Source organism: Monopterus albus, unplaced genomic scaffold (genome assembly GCF_001952655.1).
Source record: "Monopterus albus unplaced genomic scaffold, M_albus_1.0 scaffold69.1, whole genome shotgun sequence".
NCBI classification, from domain to species: Eukaryota; Metazoa; Chordata; class Actinopteri; order Synbranchiformes; family Synbranchidae; genus Monopterus; species Monopterus albus.
In genome coordinates, this window is record NW_018127949.1 from 1,513,531 (window position 1) to 1,532,177 (window position 18,647).

General features: G+C 41.2%; 3 protein-coding genes across 7 annotated transcripts in view; 2 read left to right on the plus strand and 1 right to left on the minus strand.

Moving 5' to 3' along the window:
* Window positions 1-650: 650 nt before the first annotated feature.
* LOC109963074 (synaptonemal complex protein SC65-like) lies at window positions 651-7,374 on the minus strand. Its single transcript, XM_020605338.1, has 7 exons — window positions 5,179-7,374; window positions 4,783-4,954; window positions 4,455-4,509; window positions 3,286-3,359; window positions 3,034-3,179; window positions 2,384-2,467; window positions 651-2,138 (listed from the first exon to the last, which is right to left on the minus strand). Exons 1-7 carry the CDS (start codon window positions 5,425-5,427, stop codon window positions 1,992-1,994), a joined length of 927 nt encoding a protein of 308 aa, XP_020460994.1. The 5' UTR covers window positions 5,428-7,374; the 3' UTR covers window positions 651-1,991.
* A 291-nt stretch (window positions 7,375-7,665) lies between these two features.
* fkbp10b (FKBP prolyl isomerase 10b) lies at window positions 7,666-13,013 on the plus strand. The gene is made up of 10 exons (XM_020605336.1): window positions 7,666-8,043; window positions 8,315-8,460; window positions 9,021-9,210; window positions 9,482-9,627; window positions 10,515-10,704; window positions 10,811-10,956; window positions 11,181-11,370; window positions 11,486-11,628; window positions 12,094-12,257; window positions 12,422-13,013. Exons 1-10 carry the CDS (start codon window positions 7,847-7,849, stop codon window positions 12,614-12,616), a joined length of 1,707 nt encoding a protein of 568 aa, XP_020460992.1. The 5' UTR covers window positions 7,666-7,846; the 3' UTR covers window positions 12,617-13,013.
* Window positions 13,014-17,233: 4,220 nt separating this feature from the next.
* LOC109962878 (N-alpha-acetyltransferase 25, NatB auxiliary subunit-like) overlaps window positions 17,234-18,647 on the plus strand; it is a 6,179-nt gene continuing 4,765 nt past the window's right edge. For 3 of the 5 annotated variants that reach the window (XR_002275324.1, XM_020604955.1, XM_020604957.1), the window contains exons 1-2: window positions 17,240-17,305; window positions 17,430-17,508. The gene's annotated coding sequence lies outside the window, so the exon portion shown is untranslated. Of the gene's footprint in view, window positions 17,306-17,429; window positions 17,509-18,647 lie in introns of all 5 variants that reach the window. The other 2 variants (XM_020604956.1, XM_020604958.1) reach the window with 2 other exon arrangements.

The window sequence follows — 18,647 nt, forward strand, 5'->3', positions numbered from 1 at the left end:
GCCTGTCAATTTCCCGTTCCATCCTTCCCTCACTCGTGCACAAGACCCCAAGATACTTGAACTCCTCCACTTGAGGCAGGAACTCTCCACCAACCTGAAGGGAACAAGCCACCCTTTTCCGGCTGAGAACCATGGCCTCGGATTTGGAGGTGCTGATTCTCATCCCAGCCGCTTCACACTCGGCTGCAAACCGCCCCAGTGCATGCTGGAGGTCCTGGTTTGATGGGGCCAACAGGACAACGTCCTCTGCAAAAAGCAGAGACGAAATCCTGTGGTCCCCAAACCGGACTCCCTTCGGCTCCTGGATGCGCCTAGAAATTCTGTCCATAAAAATAATGAACAGAACCGGTGACAAAGGGCAGCCCTGCCGGAGTCCAACATGCACTGTAAACAAGTCTGACTTACTGCCGGCAATGCGAACCAAGCGCCTGCTCCGGTCGTACAGGGACCGGACGGCCCTTAGCACCGTGGCCACACCCCAGAGCACCCCCCACAGGACGCTGCGAGGGACTGGTCGAAATGCCTTCTCCAGATCCACAAAACACATGTGGACTGATTGGGCAAACTCCCATGAACCCTCCGCCACCCTGAAGAGGGTATAGAGCTGGTCCAGTGTTCCACGGCCAGGACGAAAACCGCATTGTTCCTCCTGAATCCGAGGTTCGACTATCGGTCGAATTCTCCTCTCCAATACCCTGGCATAGACTTTCCCGGGGAGGCTTTGTTTCACCAATGACAAAAAAGGACTCTACAGTAGTACAGCTGTCAGAGGAGATGACGTTACAGCACACTGCCAGTTGACCTGCAGCAGCATTAAAGGAATATGTTGACTACACAACAAGGCCTCTGCCTCTGAAATGATCAGTAATAAAAAAAACAATGACATTCTGCACTTAAATAATCACATACTTTAGAAACGGGTGTTTCAATACTAGAAAAACACAGACTGAACTTTTTAGCACATCCCTTTAAGTATACTTGAAGTCTTTTCAGTAAACACTGTATGAAACAAATACTCAAGGACAAACTCTGCTGAAAGCTCAGGCGACACTGTGTTTACCACCACTGTGTTTACCACCACTGTGTGTGCTCACGTGTCATAGTGGGACTCAAATTTTGGCACCATTCACAGTATGGAAGTCAACGTTGTCTAGTGTTACAAGGAGGTAGCCGGTATTCACTTTGTAAATGTAAATACATTACTGTACATTAAACTTGTCTGAATAAATAACAGTGACTGTGTTCCGCAGTTTTTTCTGATCCCGTTGAGTGTATTATACTGTATGATGTTGTGGATCAAACCAGACATAAGTTAGTTGCATTGCTAATACAGGATAATGACTGACCGAATACACAGTGCTATAGTGAACACAGTAAACAAAGCGCATGCTATCATTGTCAGTGTGCGGCTAGCTGTGTTATATCCATGTTAGCATTTGCCTGAAAGTGCAGCTGTACATGGTACAACCTCACAAGGCAGCTAGCATGGCTGTAGCTAACACTTGACTTAGTCTTAGAGGTTTTGTATAACATCCGCTGGTAGACATGCTTGTAGAACGCTTATGAGAAATCTATGCAAAATGTGTAGTAGTTTAAAAAGGCTGCTATTGTTCGCATAGTTTCTTTATATAATTGTTTTGTCTAAATAGTATTTAGAGATGGAAGCTACTGTGATATTCACTCTTCTCCTTCTGTAATTACTCATCATCTGGGACTTGAATCTCTGGTTCTAATTGAATTTTTAAACCAAGGCACACTTGTGTTGATGGCTCTTGTTTGGAGAAAAATCATGAAAATAGTCACAAAAAAAATTTCTTTACAGAGCAGATGGATGCAAGTGAGAATGACTTAACCAAACTGTAACGACAGATGAGGAAATACAACTGCAGTGTGAAGTACCTACATTTGTTTAATGATTGGTGACAGTGATTAATTAATGATTAGTGACATTACCAACACTAACATTTTCAGATCTATTGTCTCTGCTCTCTTCAGATATCTGACTCGCCAGCATCACCTTTGCCCTTTGGCTGCCTCCATTTATCATAGAAGGATTCCTCATAGTCTCCCTGTCCTTCAAACTCAATATCGGGAGACTTGGGGGCCAAAAGCGCAGCTTCCTCTGGTCCTAGACAATCCTGGAAAATGCAATCCAAAATCAGTCAACGGTCTTGGAGGTGTTTTAAAACATGTTACCGTACATGTTATACTAATTGATAACTACCAGGCAAACTGATTAAACTGTGTTTGTGCTATAAGGAAACAAATTCATAAAGGATTTCTCATGTTTTTCTTCATTCATTTACATCACTGGTAATTTAAAGCTTTTTGTTTCATGTCACCAAAGAATGGTAGTACTATACTAGTTTAGTGTTAATCTCACCTCATCACCCAATTGCAAGTACTTCTCTGCAAATTTCAGCATCTGCTTTTGAGTGACAGTCTGGTTGTGGTGTTGAAGAGCCTCCTGTTTAAACACAAAACCAAGCTAATTATGTGTCTGCCAGTTTCTGCCTCAAACTGGCAAAGAACAAATGGTTTTCAGCAGATTCAGTACTGTAATTAAATGACTATTGATGGAGGTATAATGCTGCATTCATGTCATATTGTTTAAACTGTAATCATAAGCAACTGTGGGGAAAAAGGACACGGACCTGAGCTAATTGTATAAGAGCTTTGCACTGTTGGGATCTGGTTTGACCTGTTAATGAACTTCTACAATAAGTTTAACATAACACAACAAAAGTAGCTAATTTAGGTTGTGTGTATGGTGTGACTACAAAGCTAGCACTAGAGCTAGCCACCTTTCAATAATGCATGAACACTCCCAAGTCAGATGGAGAATGGTTTTCCTTCTCTTCCCATTTCCCAACATTGAGTGCAGCATAGTTGTGGATCTTGGTCATGTGCTTGCTCTTGAAGCATTATGATGTGGAGCTAATGGATGAGGACTACTTTCTATCTTCTTCAGTTTTTAGATCTGTGTCATTGTAGTGACAGGTGATACTAATGTTTGGACCCCTTTCCTCTCACCATTCTTGGTGTGAAGTGGTCAGAATGAATGCCCCACTGTTCGCCGTAGGCCTTATAATACAACAGGTTCTGCTTCATAACCTGGTCTTCGGGTTCAAGCAGGAAGTAACTGTATGCACAGGGTACCGCGCTGCAGCCGTCATTCACTGGGCAGACACACAGTCGAGTGTTAATAGGCAATGCTATGTTGTACAAGAACGGTGATAAAGGCTCAATTGTATCACTTTTCTTACAAGCTGACAGAAAACGTACACTTGTAATAAGCATACTGGAGGTGGTGGTAAATAGTGGCCACAAATTTCTCCACAAAATAGCCTCCAACATTATCAGGTTCTCTTCACACTTGAGCTTGCACCTTAGTATGTTGACATAGGCGTCTGTGGAATGACAGAGCAGAGAACATATGGTAAGGTATGGTGAAAACAGACTAGAACACCAGGACCCAGTACATAATTCAAAATGGCAACCTATTTCTGGAAATAAAAGAATTAAAATTCTTACATTAAAAACTTAACATTTCTTAAGATTTTCCTCTTAAATCCATTTTGCTAAGATTACTTCACTACTTAAATTAAATTAAGATTTATTTGGTATTTGTCATACATTGTGAATTTTGATATCCCATTTGTTAATAAATCGTCCATACTACCCTGCTATGACTGCATAGAAGTCCCTGTCTGATACGAGTTGACTGAGCCCTTCACAGTCCACCTGACACAGCTCATACTCATGAAGGTAGAGCCTCAGAGCTTCCTCCAGGTGTTTAACACTGCTGCTGTAGTCGCCTGAACTGATGAGGGTCACTCCTCTCAGAAAGGAGGCCTACAAAAGGAATTGTTGATACGGTCAGAGGAACCTGTGCAAGTCGGCACCAGTAGCTGGTTTGAGGGAGAAATGTAGTTCGGATGTTTTCTGACTTTTTCTGTAGTAGTGGTTTTGCACAGAGATTGGATATTGAAATGATGAATTAATCTGTGTGACTATATTATGCTGTGTTTCCTATACAGAGCATGTTTTGTGAAGGACCGAGGCGAGGCTGTCCTCACCTCATACGGTCGTTCTTCCTGGTCGATGAGGTAACCGCTCAAGTCGTACTGTTTCTTGTATTGCTCCATGAGCTGGAGCATGTCCTGGTCCTCAGGGTTCCTCTGGAGGAAGGTGTAGGCACATGGGACAGCCCTCTGCAGGTCACCTAGCTGTACAAAGTGAATGATCTCACTATCAGGTTTTTGTTTCTTGTCTTTCAACTTGAATTGAACTGGTGAAGACAGGAGGTACGTTACAAAATTTCTCATTATTTGTTAATTTTCTTTGTTTACTGTTGTTTTGGAGCTTTTGCCTTTGATAGATTTATGTATGAAGGACCTAGAGAAACCCCTATTGATTTTATGATTCCCAGTTTGTTGGTAATCCTTGAATCCGGCATCAGGTTCTCTTCACACTTGAGCTTGCACCTTAGTATGTTGACATAGGCGTCTGTGGAATGACAGAGCAGAGAACATATGGTAAGGTATGGTGAAAACAGACTAGAACACCAGGACCCAGTACATAATTCAAAATGGCAACCTATTTCTGGAAATAAAAGAATTAAAATTCTTACATTAAAAACTTAACATTTCTTAAGATTTTCCTCTTAAATCCATTTTGCTAAGATTACTTCACTACTTAAATTAAATTAAGATTTATTTGGTATTTGTCATACATTGTGAATTTTGATATCCCATTTGTTAATAAATCGTCCATACTAACCTGCTATGACTGCATAGAAGTCCCTGTCTGATACGAGTTGACTGAGCCCTTCACAGTCCACCTGACACAGCTCATACTCATGAAGGTAGAGCCTCAGAGCTTCCTCCAGGTGTTTAACACTGCTGCTGTAGTCGCCTGAACTGATGAGGGTCACTCCTCTCAGAAAGGAGGCCTACAAAAGGAATTGTTGATACGGTCAGAGGAACCTGTGCAAGTCGGCACCAGTAGCTGGTTTGAGGGAGAAATGTAGTTCGGATGTTTTCTGACTTTTTCTGTAGTAGTGGTTTTGCACAGAGATTGGATATTGAAATGATGAATTAATCTGTGTGACTATATTATGCTGTGTTTCCTATACAGAGCATGTTTTGTGAAGGACCGAGGCGAGGCTGTCCTCACCTCATACGGTCGTTCTTCCTGGTCGATGAGGTAACCGCTCAAGTCGTACTGTTTCTTGTATTGCTCCATGAGCTGGAGCATGTCCTGGTCCTCAGGGTTCCTCTGGAGGAAGGTGTAGGCACATGGGACAGCCCTCTGCAGGTCACCTAGCTGTACAAAGTGAATGATCTCACTATCAGGTTTTTGTTTCTTGTCTTTCAACTTGAATTGAACTGGTGAAGACAGGAGGTACGTTACAAAATTTCTCATTATTTGTTAATTTTCTTTGTTTACTGTTGTTTTGGAGCTTTTGCCTTTGATAGATTTATGTATGAAGGACCTAGAGAAACCCCTATTGATTTTATGATTCCCAGTTTGTTGGTAATCCTTGAATCCCCTCTCAGGGACTTCTGGGACAAGATTGTGCATCTAATTTGTCATGAATAAAGTTGACCATCTTTCAGGATTGGTATGGCTGTAATGTCTTGGATTTCAAACATAGTATGTCTCACCCGGAAATAAGCAAAGTGCAGATATCTGTATGGAGATCTTCTATCGAAATCCTCCTGGATGTTTCTGCCGGGGAGAGGGAGCTGCAGCGCGGGGAAATGCGCTCTGCACTTCGTCTGACACAAAGCTCTCTTCATAACATGCCAACTGACACAGAGACCCTGGCTTCCTGCACAGGGTGGTTCATCCTGTTTGGTTATTTTACAATGCCGCGTACAATATCTCACACTGTCTTTAAGAAGTCTGTACAAACGCAAACTTAATTCCAAATATTTGATCGATTCAGTCCAGTTCTCTGCTGCATAATTGTCCAAAGCCAGTCCATACGCAGTAGTGAGAGGCATGAGCTCCTCTTGAGGAAAATGTATGAAACTGTAGTTTTCATATTGTGCCTCTGTCATAAAAACAAGGATCAAACAAAGCAATGTCAACAACGCGCCCTCTTTTACACAAAATGTAACCATGATAAAACGGTATCCCTCATACTGCTTCTTCTGTCTTCTGGTGGAAACTCCGGTGTCTGCGTGGTAGTCTGCTGAAGTGTTTAGGGGTCTTTGGGAATTCCGGCATAGGGCCCTGCGGAGGATACTGTCTCAGGTTTCTCAGTGCAGGTCTACAGCTATAGCCACAACTTTTTTTTCATGTGGCACAAGAATAGACGTGCGTAAAGTGATTGCTCATGCGCACTGTGGTTCGGGTGCCATTGGGGGTTGTCAGCCAGGCAGATTCCCATCATTGCAAATGAATGATTGGCATGAGTTTTATATAGTGAGATCACCACACTGTAGCGGGACTGCAGACCAGTGATGCCCTCAGTGAAAAGATGTTTAGGCTGCAATATGCATGTTGCAGTGTAAAATCTGGTTGGAAGCAGGATGGTTTATTTTCTGGAGTTGTGCAGCAAGACGGCACCAAACATCAGTGTTGCAAAGGAATGTAGTTGCCACATTGCGTTACTTTTCTCAAAGTATTACTACGAGTATAATTAAGTTAATGTGTGATTATGAGTGTTATAGTGTGTGTTGGGTACATGTTATGACGGGTTGCAGTCGCTAGAGGGCTCTCTTAGACTGGATATACCGGGGGCAGAGCAAGTGTGGCCCCCGGCTGTTCTGTGTATGTTAACTGGAGTTAGAAAATAAAGCCCGTGAACGAGACCAACGCCTCTGACATCTTTGTGGAGATATACGGCGATATCACAATGAGGCTGCCTGTTTGTCTCCTCAGTCAGGATCGGCAGCTTGTGTAAAAACCGAGAATGTAACTGTTTCCCACTTCTTTAGTTAAATAAACATAAGTGTTATTTGTGGATCTTTCTTCAGATTTACAACAGAAATCCAAAAGGTCCAGATTTGGTCTGTAAATGTTTCATCATTTACTTTTGAACGTTTCCTACAGGCTCCTGTAGCTCAGTGTAATTAAAAGTAAAGTCATTTCCCTCTTGGGCAAACTGAGATTTCTTGCCAGTGGAATGTGAACATTTCCAAAAACCTGGCGGCATCAACAGAAAAGCAGACAATCTCTTGTCTGTCGGGGCACTACGGCTCTGACAGGCTGATCCAGAGGCGGGTCTCTTCAACTGGTGCCGAGGAGTCAAGCCCACTGAACGATGGGCGATGATTTCAAAATAAAAGCAGAAAGTGGACGGTTTTGAAAAGAAAAATATTTAGTTATATGAATGAGCTATAAGAAGCGAAGAGAACGAGCTAAGCATAAATTTTAGACGCATTGTGCACTGTAAATATTTAGTCTTCTGTTAAACACAGAAACAAGAACGTTTTGACAGTTTTATTGCATGCTTTATAATATCAGAATGTATTTATACAAAAACCGTGCGCCGATCGTCTAGTATACTCTAGATCATTTCACGAGTTCCATTTTCCCTTCCAACAAGACAATTTTATTTTTTAAAGGGAAGCAGTGCTGCTGTTTTATCATCGTTACTTTGACAGAGGCGCTTCCCACTCCCACATTTCTTCCCCTCTGGTAAAATCTCTGCAAAGCAACCTGGAGATTGTCCACGTTTACAGCTCAGTCACCGCTGCTCAGCTCCACATCTGCAGCTTCGGCCCTTTGCGCGCACAGGAACACAGGCCTTACATTTATTCCTTTTGTGGCTTTTATTGCCACTGTTCATCGTTTTGAAGCCCCGTAAGTTATTTGATGTGACTCTGTAAAAATGTTTTCCGGATGCTTTGTCTTTTTCCTCCTCATTACATGGCCTCCTGTGGACTGTAATCCCAGTCCAGTGTTAGGAGAAGTAGTCGTGGACAGTTACTTCACCCCGAAAGTCTGTGCCAGAAATGCAAAAAGCGGGGATTATGTTCGCTATCACTATAACGCCACGCTCACCGACGGAAAAACCTTTGATTCGAGGTAATGCCATCCGTTTTATCTGAGTGCATTTGTTGTAGTTTGGTTTCATTTGCTTTGAAAATTAATAATTAGGCTGCACAGGCCCAAAGCCAGATGCTCGAGCGTCATTTACAAATGTAAGAATAATGATGAATTACCTTCCAGAACAACTTTAAGTAGTCAGCTAAGAGACTTCTACGTGCATGCCCAGCAAATATAGACCTACTTCATCCAGAGTTTACATCCTCTTAAAGTCGACCCACTTCTGACATTTTGTCTTTCTCCATCTCAGTCACCAAAGAGGAGCCGCCAAAGTCGGTCTGTTAGGCGAGGGTCGGATCATCGCTGGCCTGGATAAAGGTCTGCAGGGAATGTGTGTGAATGAGCGCAGGACGATCACAGTCCCACCCCAGATGGCCTATGGAAGCACCGGCGCAGGTAAGTGGAAAAGGCCCACAGCTTAGTGGATTGTTCCACAGAAGCGGGGGCTCGGAGTTGTGATGCTGAGTTAATATTTGAAGCTTTAAACAGGCTTCAGGCTCACATGGCGGCCAGATGGCTGTGTGGCACTTATTTTGTGGTTGTTCGTTTGGTAATATTCACCATCACAGCGTGCACTATCACACTTTGTCCTGTTTATTGATTTCCTATCAACATACAGTGCCAATAAAAAGTACCCGCCCCCTTGGATGTTTGATCCGTTTATTGATTTTATAAATCAACCATCGTCAATATAATTTGGCTTTTTGACAGAAAAAGACAAAACCTTTTTTATGTTAAAGTCAAAACGAGTTTCTACAAAGTAACGTCAGTTAAATAAAATATGTAATGGAAAATAAGTGATTGCATAAGTATTAACCCCCTTTAAAAAGTACAACTCATCCCAAGGGGAGCTTGTGTTTACCAATTAAAATAGTTGTTTAATTTAATTTAAGCAGACATTTCACCATGCTCTGATGTCACAGAGGCTCTCGGTGAAGCTCTGACCCTGTTTTCAGGTGACGCGGTTCCTCCAGATGCTACTCTTGTGTTTGACGTCCATCTGTTGGATCTGTGGAACAAGGCCGACCTGGTTGTCACCAAGACCATCACCACGCCCAGAGACTGCAAACGCTCTGTGATGCGCACTGACTTTGTGCGCTACCATTTCAACGGCACTCTGCTCGACGGGACTGTCTTTGACTCCAGGTGAAAACTGATTGTGATGACTGTTGGTATTTAATGGAGAGGTTTCTTGTCCAAATTAGATACTGAATGATCTTACAAAGTGGAGACCTTGGTATGAAACAGTACTAGTTTAGTAACTGTACCCCTTAAAAACTGTCACATTGTGTGTGTGCCATAGGCATTGAAACAAAGCCCCATCCAAATGACAGCTCTTGTGTGTTTGCACTGTCATCCAGGTATGTTGTCTGTGTGAAGTTATTTTTGACTTTGCGCTTGTATGAGCCCTACGCAGCTACACCAGGAAGCAGACCCACAATACCTTAGTGGGTGAGGGTTGGCAGATCAAGGGTATGGATGAGGGCCTGCTGGGCATGTGTGTGGGAGAGATCAGAAATATTATCATCCCACCCTTCAAAGCCTATGGAGAAAAAGGATCAGGTGAGTACTAATGACAGCAGAAAAGAAAGCAATCAAATTAAGAAGAGGTGATTGTGGATTTGGTGTTTCTCCTTTGCAAATGATTATCCAAACTTCAGGAGCTCAAACAAGTCAAATATTTCCGTTAGACCTCAAGGATGCACACAGTGAGGTATGGTGATGATGTAAACAAAACGTTTATTTTCCTCAGAGCACCTTTAAACCAGAAATACAATAACCCAATTTCAGGCCAAAGCAAAAGATAAGATAAATAATCCCATAAACCACCGATTTAGAAATGTAACAAGTAAAACCATTATCAAGATTCTCATGTATGCAAATGTTTTTTTCCCCAAATATTTAATATTTTTTAAATATTAAATGTTATCACAGCATAAATGCAACATACAAAATGTTAAATCATATACAGCATAGACATCCAAAGCACACATCTTCACTCTGCATCTAAAATTTGAATATTTAGTTCTGATTTACATTTTCCCTCCATGTATAACATTAAGAATCATTTGCATTCCTCTACTGTTTGGTAATGACCTGAGGTATATCCTGGTCATATGCATTCATAATAATTGGAGTTATACCCTTTGTATCTGTGTTGTGGTCAGGCCATTGGTCCTCAATTGCAATTGTATCTAAAATCTTTTGATTTCTCAGACCATATTTTACCTTTAGTTAAAAATGGACGGTTGTTATGTTACATTCTGTTCAGTAAGGAGATCAGATAAGTATAGTATTTTGTTAATGCTGTGCATAGTACTTGTGCAGTAAAGAGAATGCCCCTTTTACCAGCAACTACATGTAAAAACTAATTCCTTTAAAAGGAACTCACAAATAAAACACTTTTCTCTAAATGTTAGTAGAAGTATTCCCTACCTCTTGCTCACCAGGTACAGAGATTCCCTCCCAGGCGACTCTGGTGTATGACATCCTGCTGGTGGACATTCATAACCCGAAGGACAACATCACTCTCGAGGACCAGGTGGTGCCCAAGTCGTGCACTCGCAGGTCTGTGGTCGGCGATTACATCCGTTACCACTACAACGGCACCTTCCTGAACGGAGTCACCTTCGACACCAGGTGAGCTCAGGTTACACTGACAATGAAGATGGTTGCAACTGAGGAATTTCTCATCTTTTGACGCAAATATTTTTGCCATTTGAAAAAAATGTGCTGCTGTCCACAGCTACCAGAGGAACAGCACGTACAACACCTACATTGGGATGGGGTATGTGATTGCGGGTATGGACCAGGCCCTGCTGGGAGTCTGCACTGGGGAGAGGAGGAGGGTCACCATCCCCCCACACCTGGCGTACGGAGAGCAAGGAGCAGGTGAGTTACTGTAGCTTCACCTGCAGCTTGTACCAGGAAAAACTTCCCCAAATTGACTTTGGCAGATTTTATAAGTTAGTTCATTTGCTTACATCTGCATTGTCACACTACTCAAAATCTTTGGGGAGTACCATCTTCTGTATGGTCCCAATCAGAACGTTGAGTCTGAACAAAACATGTAATGAAGTGGGTACTTCCCACATGGGTAACTGTGATCTTTCCAGGCAACGTCATCCCTTCTTCAGCTGTGCTGGTGTTTGACATTCATGTCATCGACTTCCACAACCCCAGCGACAAAGTGGACATCCAGATCACCTACAGGCCTGAGGTGTGCAACGACACAACCGCAGAGAATGACCTCGTCCACTACCACTACAACTGTACCCTGGTGGACGGCACGCTGCTCTTTTCCTCGTGAGTCACATAGATATGCTCTCATCCCAATCACTGCAGTTTCAGGTGAACAGAAATAAACACGCATTACATTCCCACTCTGATTTGTCCAATATATGATAAATGTTATCCCCAGACACGACTATGAGGACGTTCAGCAGACCGTGCTGGGGTCGGACAAAGTGATTGACGGGCTGGACGAGGGCCTACGAGGCATGTGTGCAGGAGAGAAGAGGCTGGTAACAGTGCCTCCTCACCTGGGCCACGGGGAAAGGGGAGGTGAGACTTCAGCTGTACACTCACAACAGCCAGGAACCATCACACACTGCCACACTGTACTCTTATCTATCAGGTGCAAGCAAGAAATCTCATTTATTAGGCTACATCCCAAACATACAAACTGCTTTGTCTGCTGAAGTTAATCTACACTTTGATTTCATGGTTCCATATTAAGATTTCCATGTCTAAATAACTGTTTACACTGTACCCTGATAGGTTTATTAGAGCTACCCTTCTGAATTTGATCTTTAGTTTTATATTTAAGTTGAAGAAATTATAAAAGTGTTTGTGTCAAAGACGGATCATAGCAATAAAGTGTAGTTGAAACCACATGTTAAGAGGCCTCACACGAGAGAATGTAGAAACAAACTCCCCTACTGTAGTTCAGACAAATAAGTTATGCAGTAGTACACTATAAACAGTAAGAAGCAACCCCAGTCATTTTTCTGGCTTTCTGTTCATTAGCCACTGGTGTGCCGAGCAGCGCAGTGCTGGTCTTTGACATAGAACTGGCGAGCTTCGAGAAGGGAGTCCCACCTGGTTACCTGTTCGTGTGGCTTGAGGACACTCCTGCAGACCTGTTTAAAGCAATGGACACCAACAAGAATGAAGAGGTGCCCCAAGAGGAGGTAAGACAGAGACACAAAACAATGAGAGTGACAACCCTCATGGTGTGTGTACTGGGCGGCCAGTGGATTTTCATTTTGACATGAGAAAACCAAACTCAGGAAATGAACTATTTCACTCTGACCTTATCTGTTTTTTAATAAGTAATATTTTTGGCTCTCTTTAGTTCGGGGAGTTCATCAAGCTGCAGGTGGCAGAGGGCAGAGGTCGTATTAAGCCTGGACTGAGCATGGAGCAGGTCGTTGTGGACATGTTCCAGAACCAGGACCGAAACCGAGATGGAGTGATCACTGTCGACGAGCTCAAACTGAAGGTAGATGAAGATAAGGAAAGGGAACAGGCGAAGCACGAGGAGTTGTGATGAGTACACGAATGCCTTTGTCTCAGGGATAAACCCCCACACTTTAAAAACAAGAATGAGAGACTTTTCCCCTACAGCAGCGTGATCTAATATTGGACAGTTTTGTCAGAAATGACAAGTGTGCAAAAAGATGTGGTGCCTTTTGTAATTTTGTATGTTTGACAACTATTTCCAAAAACCAAACCAGCACCTTCATTTGTCCCTCAGAGCTATGTTAATTAAAATGTAAGATAAACAGTTATTTTCATACTTGCATCTCTACAAAGGAAAACAGTGCACACATTTATGATAAATACAGGTGCAGTAACAGGCCTTTTTTCACAGCAGACATTGGGTTGTCACAGTAGAAAAAGCACAGGTGTAGCTAACATTAACCAGGGTTCCATTAAGTGTCCAACTATACAGCACGCACAATACAATGACCCCGGAAATGGCTTACATAAATAGAATGTAGCCATTGTGACTGTTATCAGTTACACCTGTGCTTCTCCTACTACGATCTCAAAATATCTGATGTGAAAAAAAGTCTACAGTCTCATTAGCAGCTAATATCTTATGTTTTCCTGGCATTTCTTAAAACTACGTTTTGGTGCAAAATGCAGAGTCGCAGTACTGCAGCTAGCTCAATGTCAAACGATAAGGCCAGGAATTTTCTATATTAACAGTATTTTAAAACAGAGTCGAACCAGCATTGATTTGTATTGACTCTTGACTAATGTCTGCCAGTCCTGGATCAGCTTATTCATCTGTGCCATAGACCTCCATTGTTGTTGTTACACAATTAAAAACATCAGGGAGAAACACCGCTGCACTGGGTGACATGTTTCCTTATTATGAAACACAAGACCATGATATTTAAAAAAAAAAAGTTTCCCCAAAGGTTCCAAACAACCATAACTTTTTATAGCATCAGGAGGCAATAAAAAGTTTAGACTACAGAATTAGTACAACAGCTTAAAAACTAGTAGCACTGCTGTCAAGCTGCCTTCTGCAAGTAAACTGATGAACCATGTTTTAACTTCAGCATCAAATACTTGACTTGTACACACAAGAACAGTAAGTAAAAGACTTTGCAGATAAATAGTGTTAAGGTGTTACACCTATCAAACATTGTTGCTGGGTGTATTCCAGGTCTTTGAAAAGAATATCAGACCTGAAATAGAACGTCTCATCTATAGAAAAACTGCCTGCACACCCACAAAGCAGTTAAGGGGTTTTTCGAATACCAAGAAGATTATATAGTCACCGGCCACTTTATTAGGGACACCTGTACATTGTATGCACTTCAGTACAACACTTCCACCTTAACATCTGTGTTTATGAAGCTCACAATGTTCCAGTTTTTGGTGAAATTGTCATAAATATATAAATTCAATGATATGTTTATTATTGAGATCCTAGTTAATGGTGATGTACTGGACTAGCAGTCAGTGATACACAATTAAATGTGCCAAACATTTAATATTCTGATCCTCTCATGTATGTAGCTGGAGAGGACAAAAATATGGACACCTCTGAATATAATGTCCATTAAAATACCACCTTTAACTATGACTGTAAATATTTACATGTATAAGGGAACGGGCGAGGCACAAGGAGTTGTGCACATTGTATACATTTGTCTTCTTGGCAGCCGAGGAGCCTCTTTGCTGCTTTGTCAGCATGTGGACAGTTTTTCTATGAACAGCCTATGAGAAAATGAGTCAGAACAGTGACTAAAGAAATGAAAAGACATCAGTTAAGTGTGACTCGCACCAGTAACCATACCAGTGGACTCAAGTTAAAGATCCCAGTTTCCAGGTCTGGTCTGAGGTAAGTGAGGTTTGCTGTATGAGACTGTTCTAAACCCAACACTCAATAGACTGAACAAGTCCATCTGTGTATTTTTGTCAAAGTGCCCAGTTCCTCCTTGTGTGTCTTACTTGTCTCTTAATGAGGTAATGTATCTGAGGATGGTGTTTGGAATGTCCATCACCAGTACGATGTCAAAGGAGTTGATGTTCGTCTGTTTTCTTTCTTCCACCTGAGAGGCACAGGACAGACAGAACACAATTTCCATAACTCAGTGTGGTGCTACAAAAGGACCAAATTCAAGTTTGTTATATGTGGACAGACCTGGTCACTGAGAAAGCTGGTGGTCAGGATGTTCTGGGGCTCGGAGACCCCCTCAGCCATGGTCAGGTTGTCCAAAGGGTCTCACCGCAGGAGCACATTGGCTCGACCCTGCAGCTCCCCGAAGCCAGCTACGTGTGACAGCGCACCGTCACTCTTGTTATAAGTGTGGATCAGCTGGCCTCTGAAGGCCAGCAGGACCTCTTTATCAACAAGACAACATCCAAGAAAGGTTCTTTCTGAATGAAGTTGGTGGAGTAAAATAAGGTTGATCCTTGTAATTTGGTACAAAAATCTACTGAACTACGAGTGCTGAACTAAAAATGGGGGTTAGTAATTTTGATCCATTACTAATCTGAAGCCTCTTGGATGAGAGGTGAAACGTCTTCGATCTAGAAATCCAAGTCCAGTTGATTTTTTTCCTAAGGTTATTTCGGTTTACTATGACCTGGATGACTGAGAATCTGCACAGACATATTACTAATCTGTGTTTGCAGCTGGTAGGAAATGTAACATGATCCAAAGAACACATCTAAACGGGCTTTCTGGTGAATAGTAATATGAGACAAACACCAATAATACAGCTCTGATTAGATTAAATTTTTAAAATTCTTAGTCTTTTTGCTGCAAAGGTCATGACAGTCCTGTTTTCAGTCATTAGTGTGGCTCTTGTTTATAAAGTTTGTTTGGCCTATAATTACATTGGAATCTGAATGTGATTTAAACATTGTATTACTGTTCATCATGCCTTGAAACCAATAAACTGGTGGGGAAAATGACAGCAACCCAGGGAGAATCATACTTGTTGGCTCTTTACACTGACATTACCCATTAATGTGTTTTACATACACCAATAAGGTTTGTGATGGTACAGTGGATGATTTTCTCTGCTTGTTAAAAAATTAAACAGGTAATTTCATGCAATAACGAACATGATATAAAATGCATGTATGTTGGCGATGATGTGGACATTTGGATGGAAGACGTGGTTCTGTTGGATCACCTCCTCCTGGACATCTCCAACACCAGCTGAGCAGACTGCCAAAAATCACTTTGTAGCCACCCGTAAACACACACAGTATTCACACATGTATCAGTGACAGTCTGAACTGAGATATTTGCAGTAATTATGTCAAAAGATGACCAAGTTGAACATTATTACAAATTAAATGAATAAATTTCTGCACATCTGTGCCTAAGCAACTACTGTAGATTTTTCCCATAATCTTTAGTATAACTAAATGCAATGTAAAAATATCAAAACAAAATGTTACTGATGCTCAGCTCGTGTTTAAATCTGTTTTAGCTAGTAAAAATAAATATTTTCATAGCTGACCACCTCAAATGTTTTCATTTTTTATGTATGACAAATCAAACTAAAATGTTTGTGCTGCCTTATTCATTCACATGCCTTGAGTAAAATGTAAAATGACAAGAGTCTATGGGTTATTACATTTGTAGGTGTTACTTGCGAACAGATTTTTCCTAAGTAGAATAAAGGTACTGGTTAAGATTAGTGACACAAATTTTGAGCAAATATTTTTAATCAGTAGTCAACCACATTAACAATCACTTATCAGTTAATTTATGAGATGCATTATTCATCATAAAACAGTTAACTATCATGATTTATATTCACCGTAAAATCCAAGTAAATTGGGGATTTAAAGATCAAGTACACACCAAATTACTGATTTACGAATGGAATGACAAAATAATGAAAATCATGGCAATATGAAATGCAACTGATTTAGCGTTCATTTGAATTTTTCTATCAAAATAATTCAAACCAAACTGAGGATTGAATTGTCACTTTGAATATTGAATTGCTTTATGGCCAACATGTAACCCATTAAACAGTAAGAGGCGCCATCTGGTGGTGTCACCAGGTTACATGGCTCAGTGGTTAACACCAACAAACTGTAAATTCTTACATTTATATCTGTACAGTATTTATTTTTATACTTTTTTTTTCATACTAAATATTAGTGGTTTTAGATTTTGTTTAAAAAATGGTAGGAATAAGCCATAGGTTTGCCTATAACATGTCTTGTAACTTTTCTTTTTCCTGTTTCTTCTCCTCAGCACATAGTAAGGCTGCCCTTTAGTGGTGGCACACAGCATTACACCAGTTTTAATAAGTGTGACCCTGCCTGTGTTACTGCCTGCTAGTCAAATGAATGGCAATTTAATGGTACAAATAGCAATGTATGTACATGGTCACAATTTTTGTGAGCATGTGTAGGGATGATTTGTACGTAAAAACGTTTTTGAACGTGTGAATAAAATCTGTAAACTGTTACACAAAGACACTGAAAACAAGCTGTGAACATCCGTGTACAGGCAGAAAGTAGCAAGTAGCAAATTCCACATAAATCTAATTTCCGGAGTACTGAGGTTTAGTGTGAATCACATCTGAATCTGATTGGACAACGACAGTCCAATCACAGAGCAGAATCAAATTGTCCAATCAGGTGGTAGCTGGATTCTTCAAGTTAGTCTCCGGTGGTAGGTCTGTAAGTTTGGTTGTAGTGGAGATTCAAGACAGATGACAGTAAGCGCTGTTCTACTACTCAGGTGGGTCACATTAAAAATTGTAGACAATCACAGTAAACATTGCATGTGTTGCTTTCTGTATGTAGGCATCGCGCAGGTGCTTCGCTGTTATCACAGTTGTCCAAATTTATGTTTTCTATTCCAGGTGGGATACTTTATCTAGCGTTAGCCGAATGCTAATGTAGGACGTTAGCAAACCTCTGCCAGCAAGAACATTTTCAAGGGTAACTTTAGCCGTCCAGTACTCTTTTGCTTTGCTCGAGCCTGTCAATTGTCAAGCTAATTGTGAAACCTGCTCAATCTAGGAGGACATCTCTTAGAGTTGACTTGTAACTTGTTCCCTGTTGGATGTGTGGTCTTGTAGATGACAGAACTCCTCTAGTTTTACATGCCCCATTAATGTAAATGTCTTCTATATTTAGTATTAATCGTGCAACTCGATAAAAAACGCCGGCCGGTTTTGACCTCACCGGGTCTTCATCAACACGGAAACTTAACAAACCGTTTGCACCTGTATGTTTCCGCCCTGATGAAGACCCGGTGAGGTTTAAACCGGTCTGCGTCTTTTTACTGAGATGCCTTGTTACAGCTAAGAGTGCTACATTCAAAATGTTGCTTAAATAATAGCGCAAAGGCATTAGTAGAGAAATATATCTAACTTACCAAAAGGAGTCACTGTGCAGAATAATAATAGAATGCATTTTCACATCTATGTACAGTATATTATCATTTCTGGTGCATTATTGTGTTCGTCATTTTAATGTTGTAGCTGACAAAGGTAGGGATAATTTTAACTGTTAAAATGTGAACGTCTGGTGAGTAGCTTGTAAATTTCTCACCAGAGATTACTGAAGTCTCATGATTAGGCTTGTACCGTATTTCTTTTTATTTAATTCTGAAAAGAAACTCTAAACTCAAGTTATCGAATAAAACTAGTGGAGTAAAAAGGTATGGTAAGATGTGAAGAAGCAGAAACAAAAACATTTGTGGTTATCCACTTATCAATGTGATAGTCACCAATTTGTAACTAGGGCACTCATTTTCTATCCCTCAAATGAGACTGTGTGCTTGTAACTTTAAGATAAACAAAACAGCACATTTCAAAATAAAAGTGTTACTTTATCCTTACTGTAATCATTCAAATTTAGATCGAGACTTCACAGTCCACACAGATCAACTAAATTTGGTAAAGTCTAATGTGCAGGATTTATGTGTAAATAGGTTTCCTGCTTACCTCTATTTATTGCCTGCAATGTTGATCTGTGCAGTCCATTCACTCACGATGTGGAATCCAGCGAGCCGGTTCGGACCGTCCGCTCAGAATTCAGCCAGTTCCTGAAGGTCACGGCACCAAGTTGTTATA

What these genes read in the sequence shown, in the direction of transcription:
- LOC109963074 (XM_020605338.1), bottom strand. Translation starts at nt 5,427, where the DNA reads ATGAGAAATTTTGTAACGTACCTCCTGTCTTCACCAGTTCAATTCAAG. An exon ending in TGTGAAGAGAACCTGATGCC is followed by an intron (nt 3,360 to 4,454) that starts GGATTCAAGGAT and finishes AAGAGAACCTGA; the next exon opens with TAATGTTGGAGGCTATTTTG. An exon ending in CCAGTATGCTTATTACAAGT is followed by an intron (nt 3,180 to 3,285) that starts GTACGTTTTCTG and finishes GTGTCTGCCCAG; the next exon opens with TGAATGACGGCTGCAGCGCG.
- fkbp10b (XM_020605336.1), top strand. Translation starts at nt 7,847, where the DNA reads ATGTTTTCCGGATGCTTTGTCTTTTTCCTCCTCATTACATGGCCTCCT. An exon ending in GGGACTGTCTTTGACTCCAG is followed by an intron (nt 9,211 to 9,481) that starts GTGAAAACTGAT and finishes AGCCCTACGCAG; the next exon opens with CTACACCAGGAAGCAGACCC. An exon ending in AAGAGGTGCCCCAAGAGGAG is followed by an intron (nt 12,258 to 12,421) that starts GTAAGACAGAGA and finishes GGCTCTCTTTAG; the next exon opens with TTCGGGGAGTTCATCAAGCT.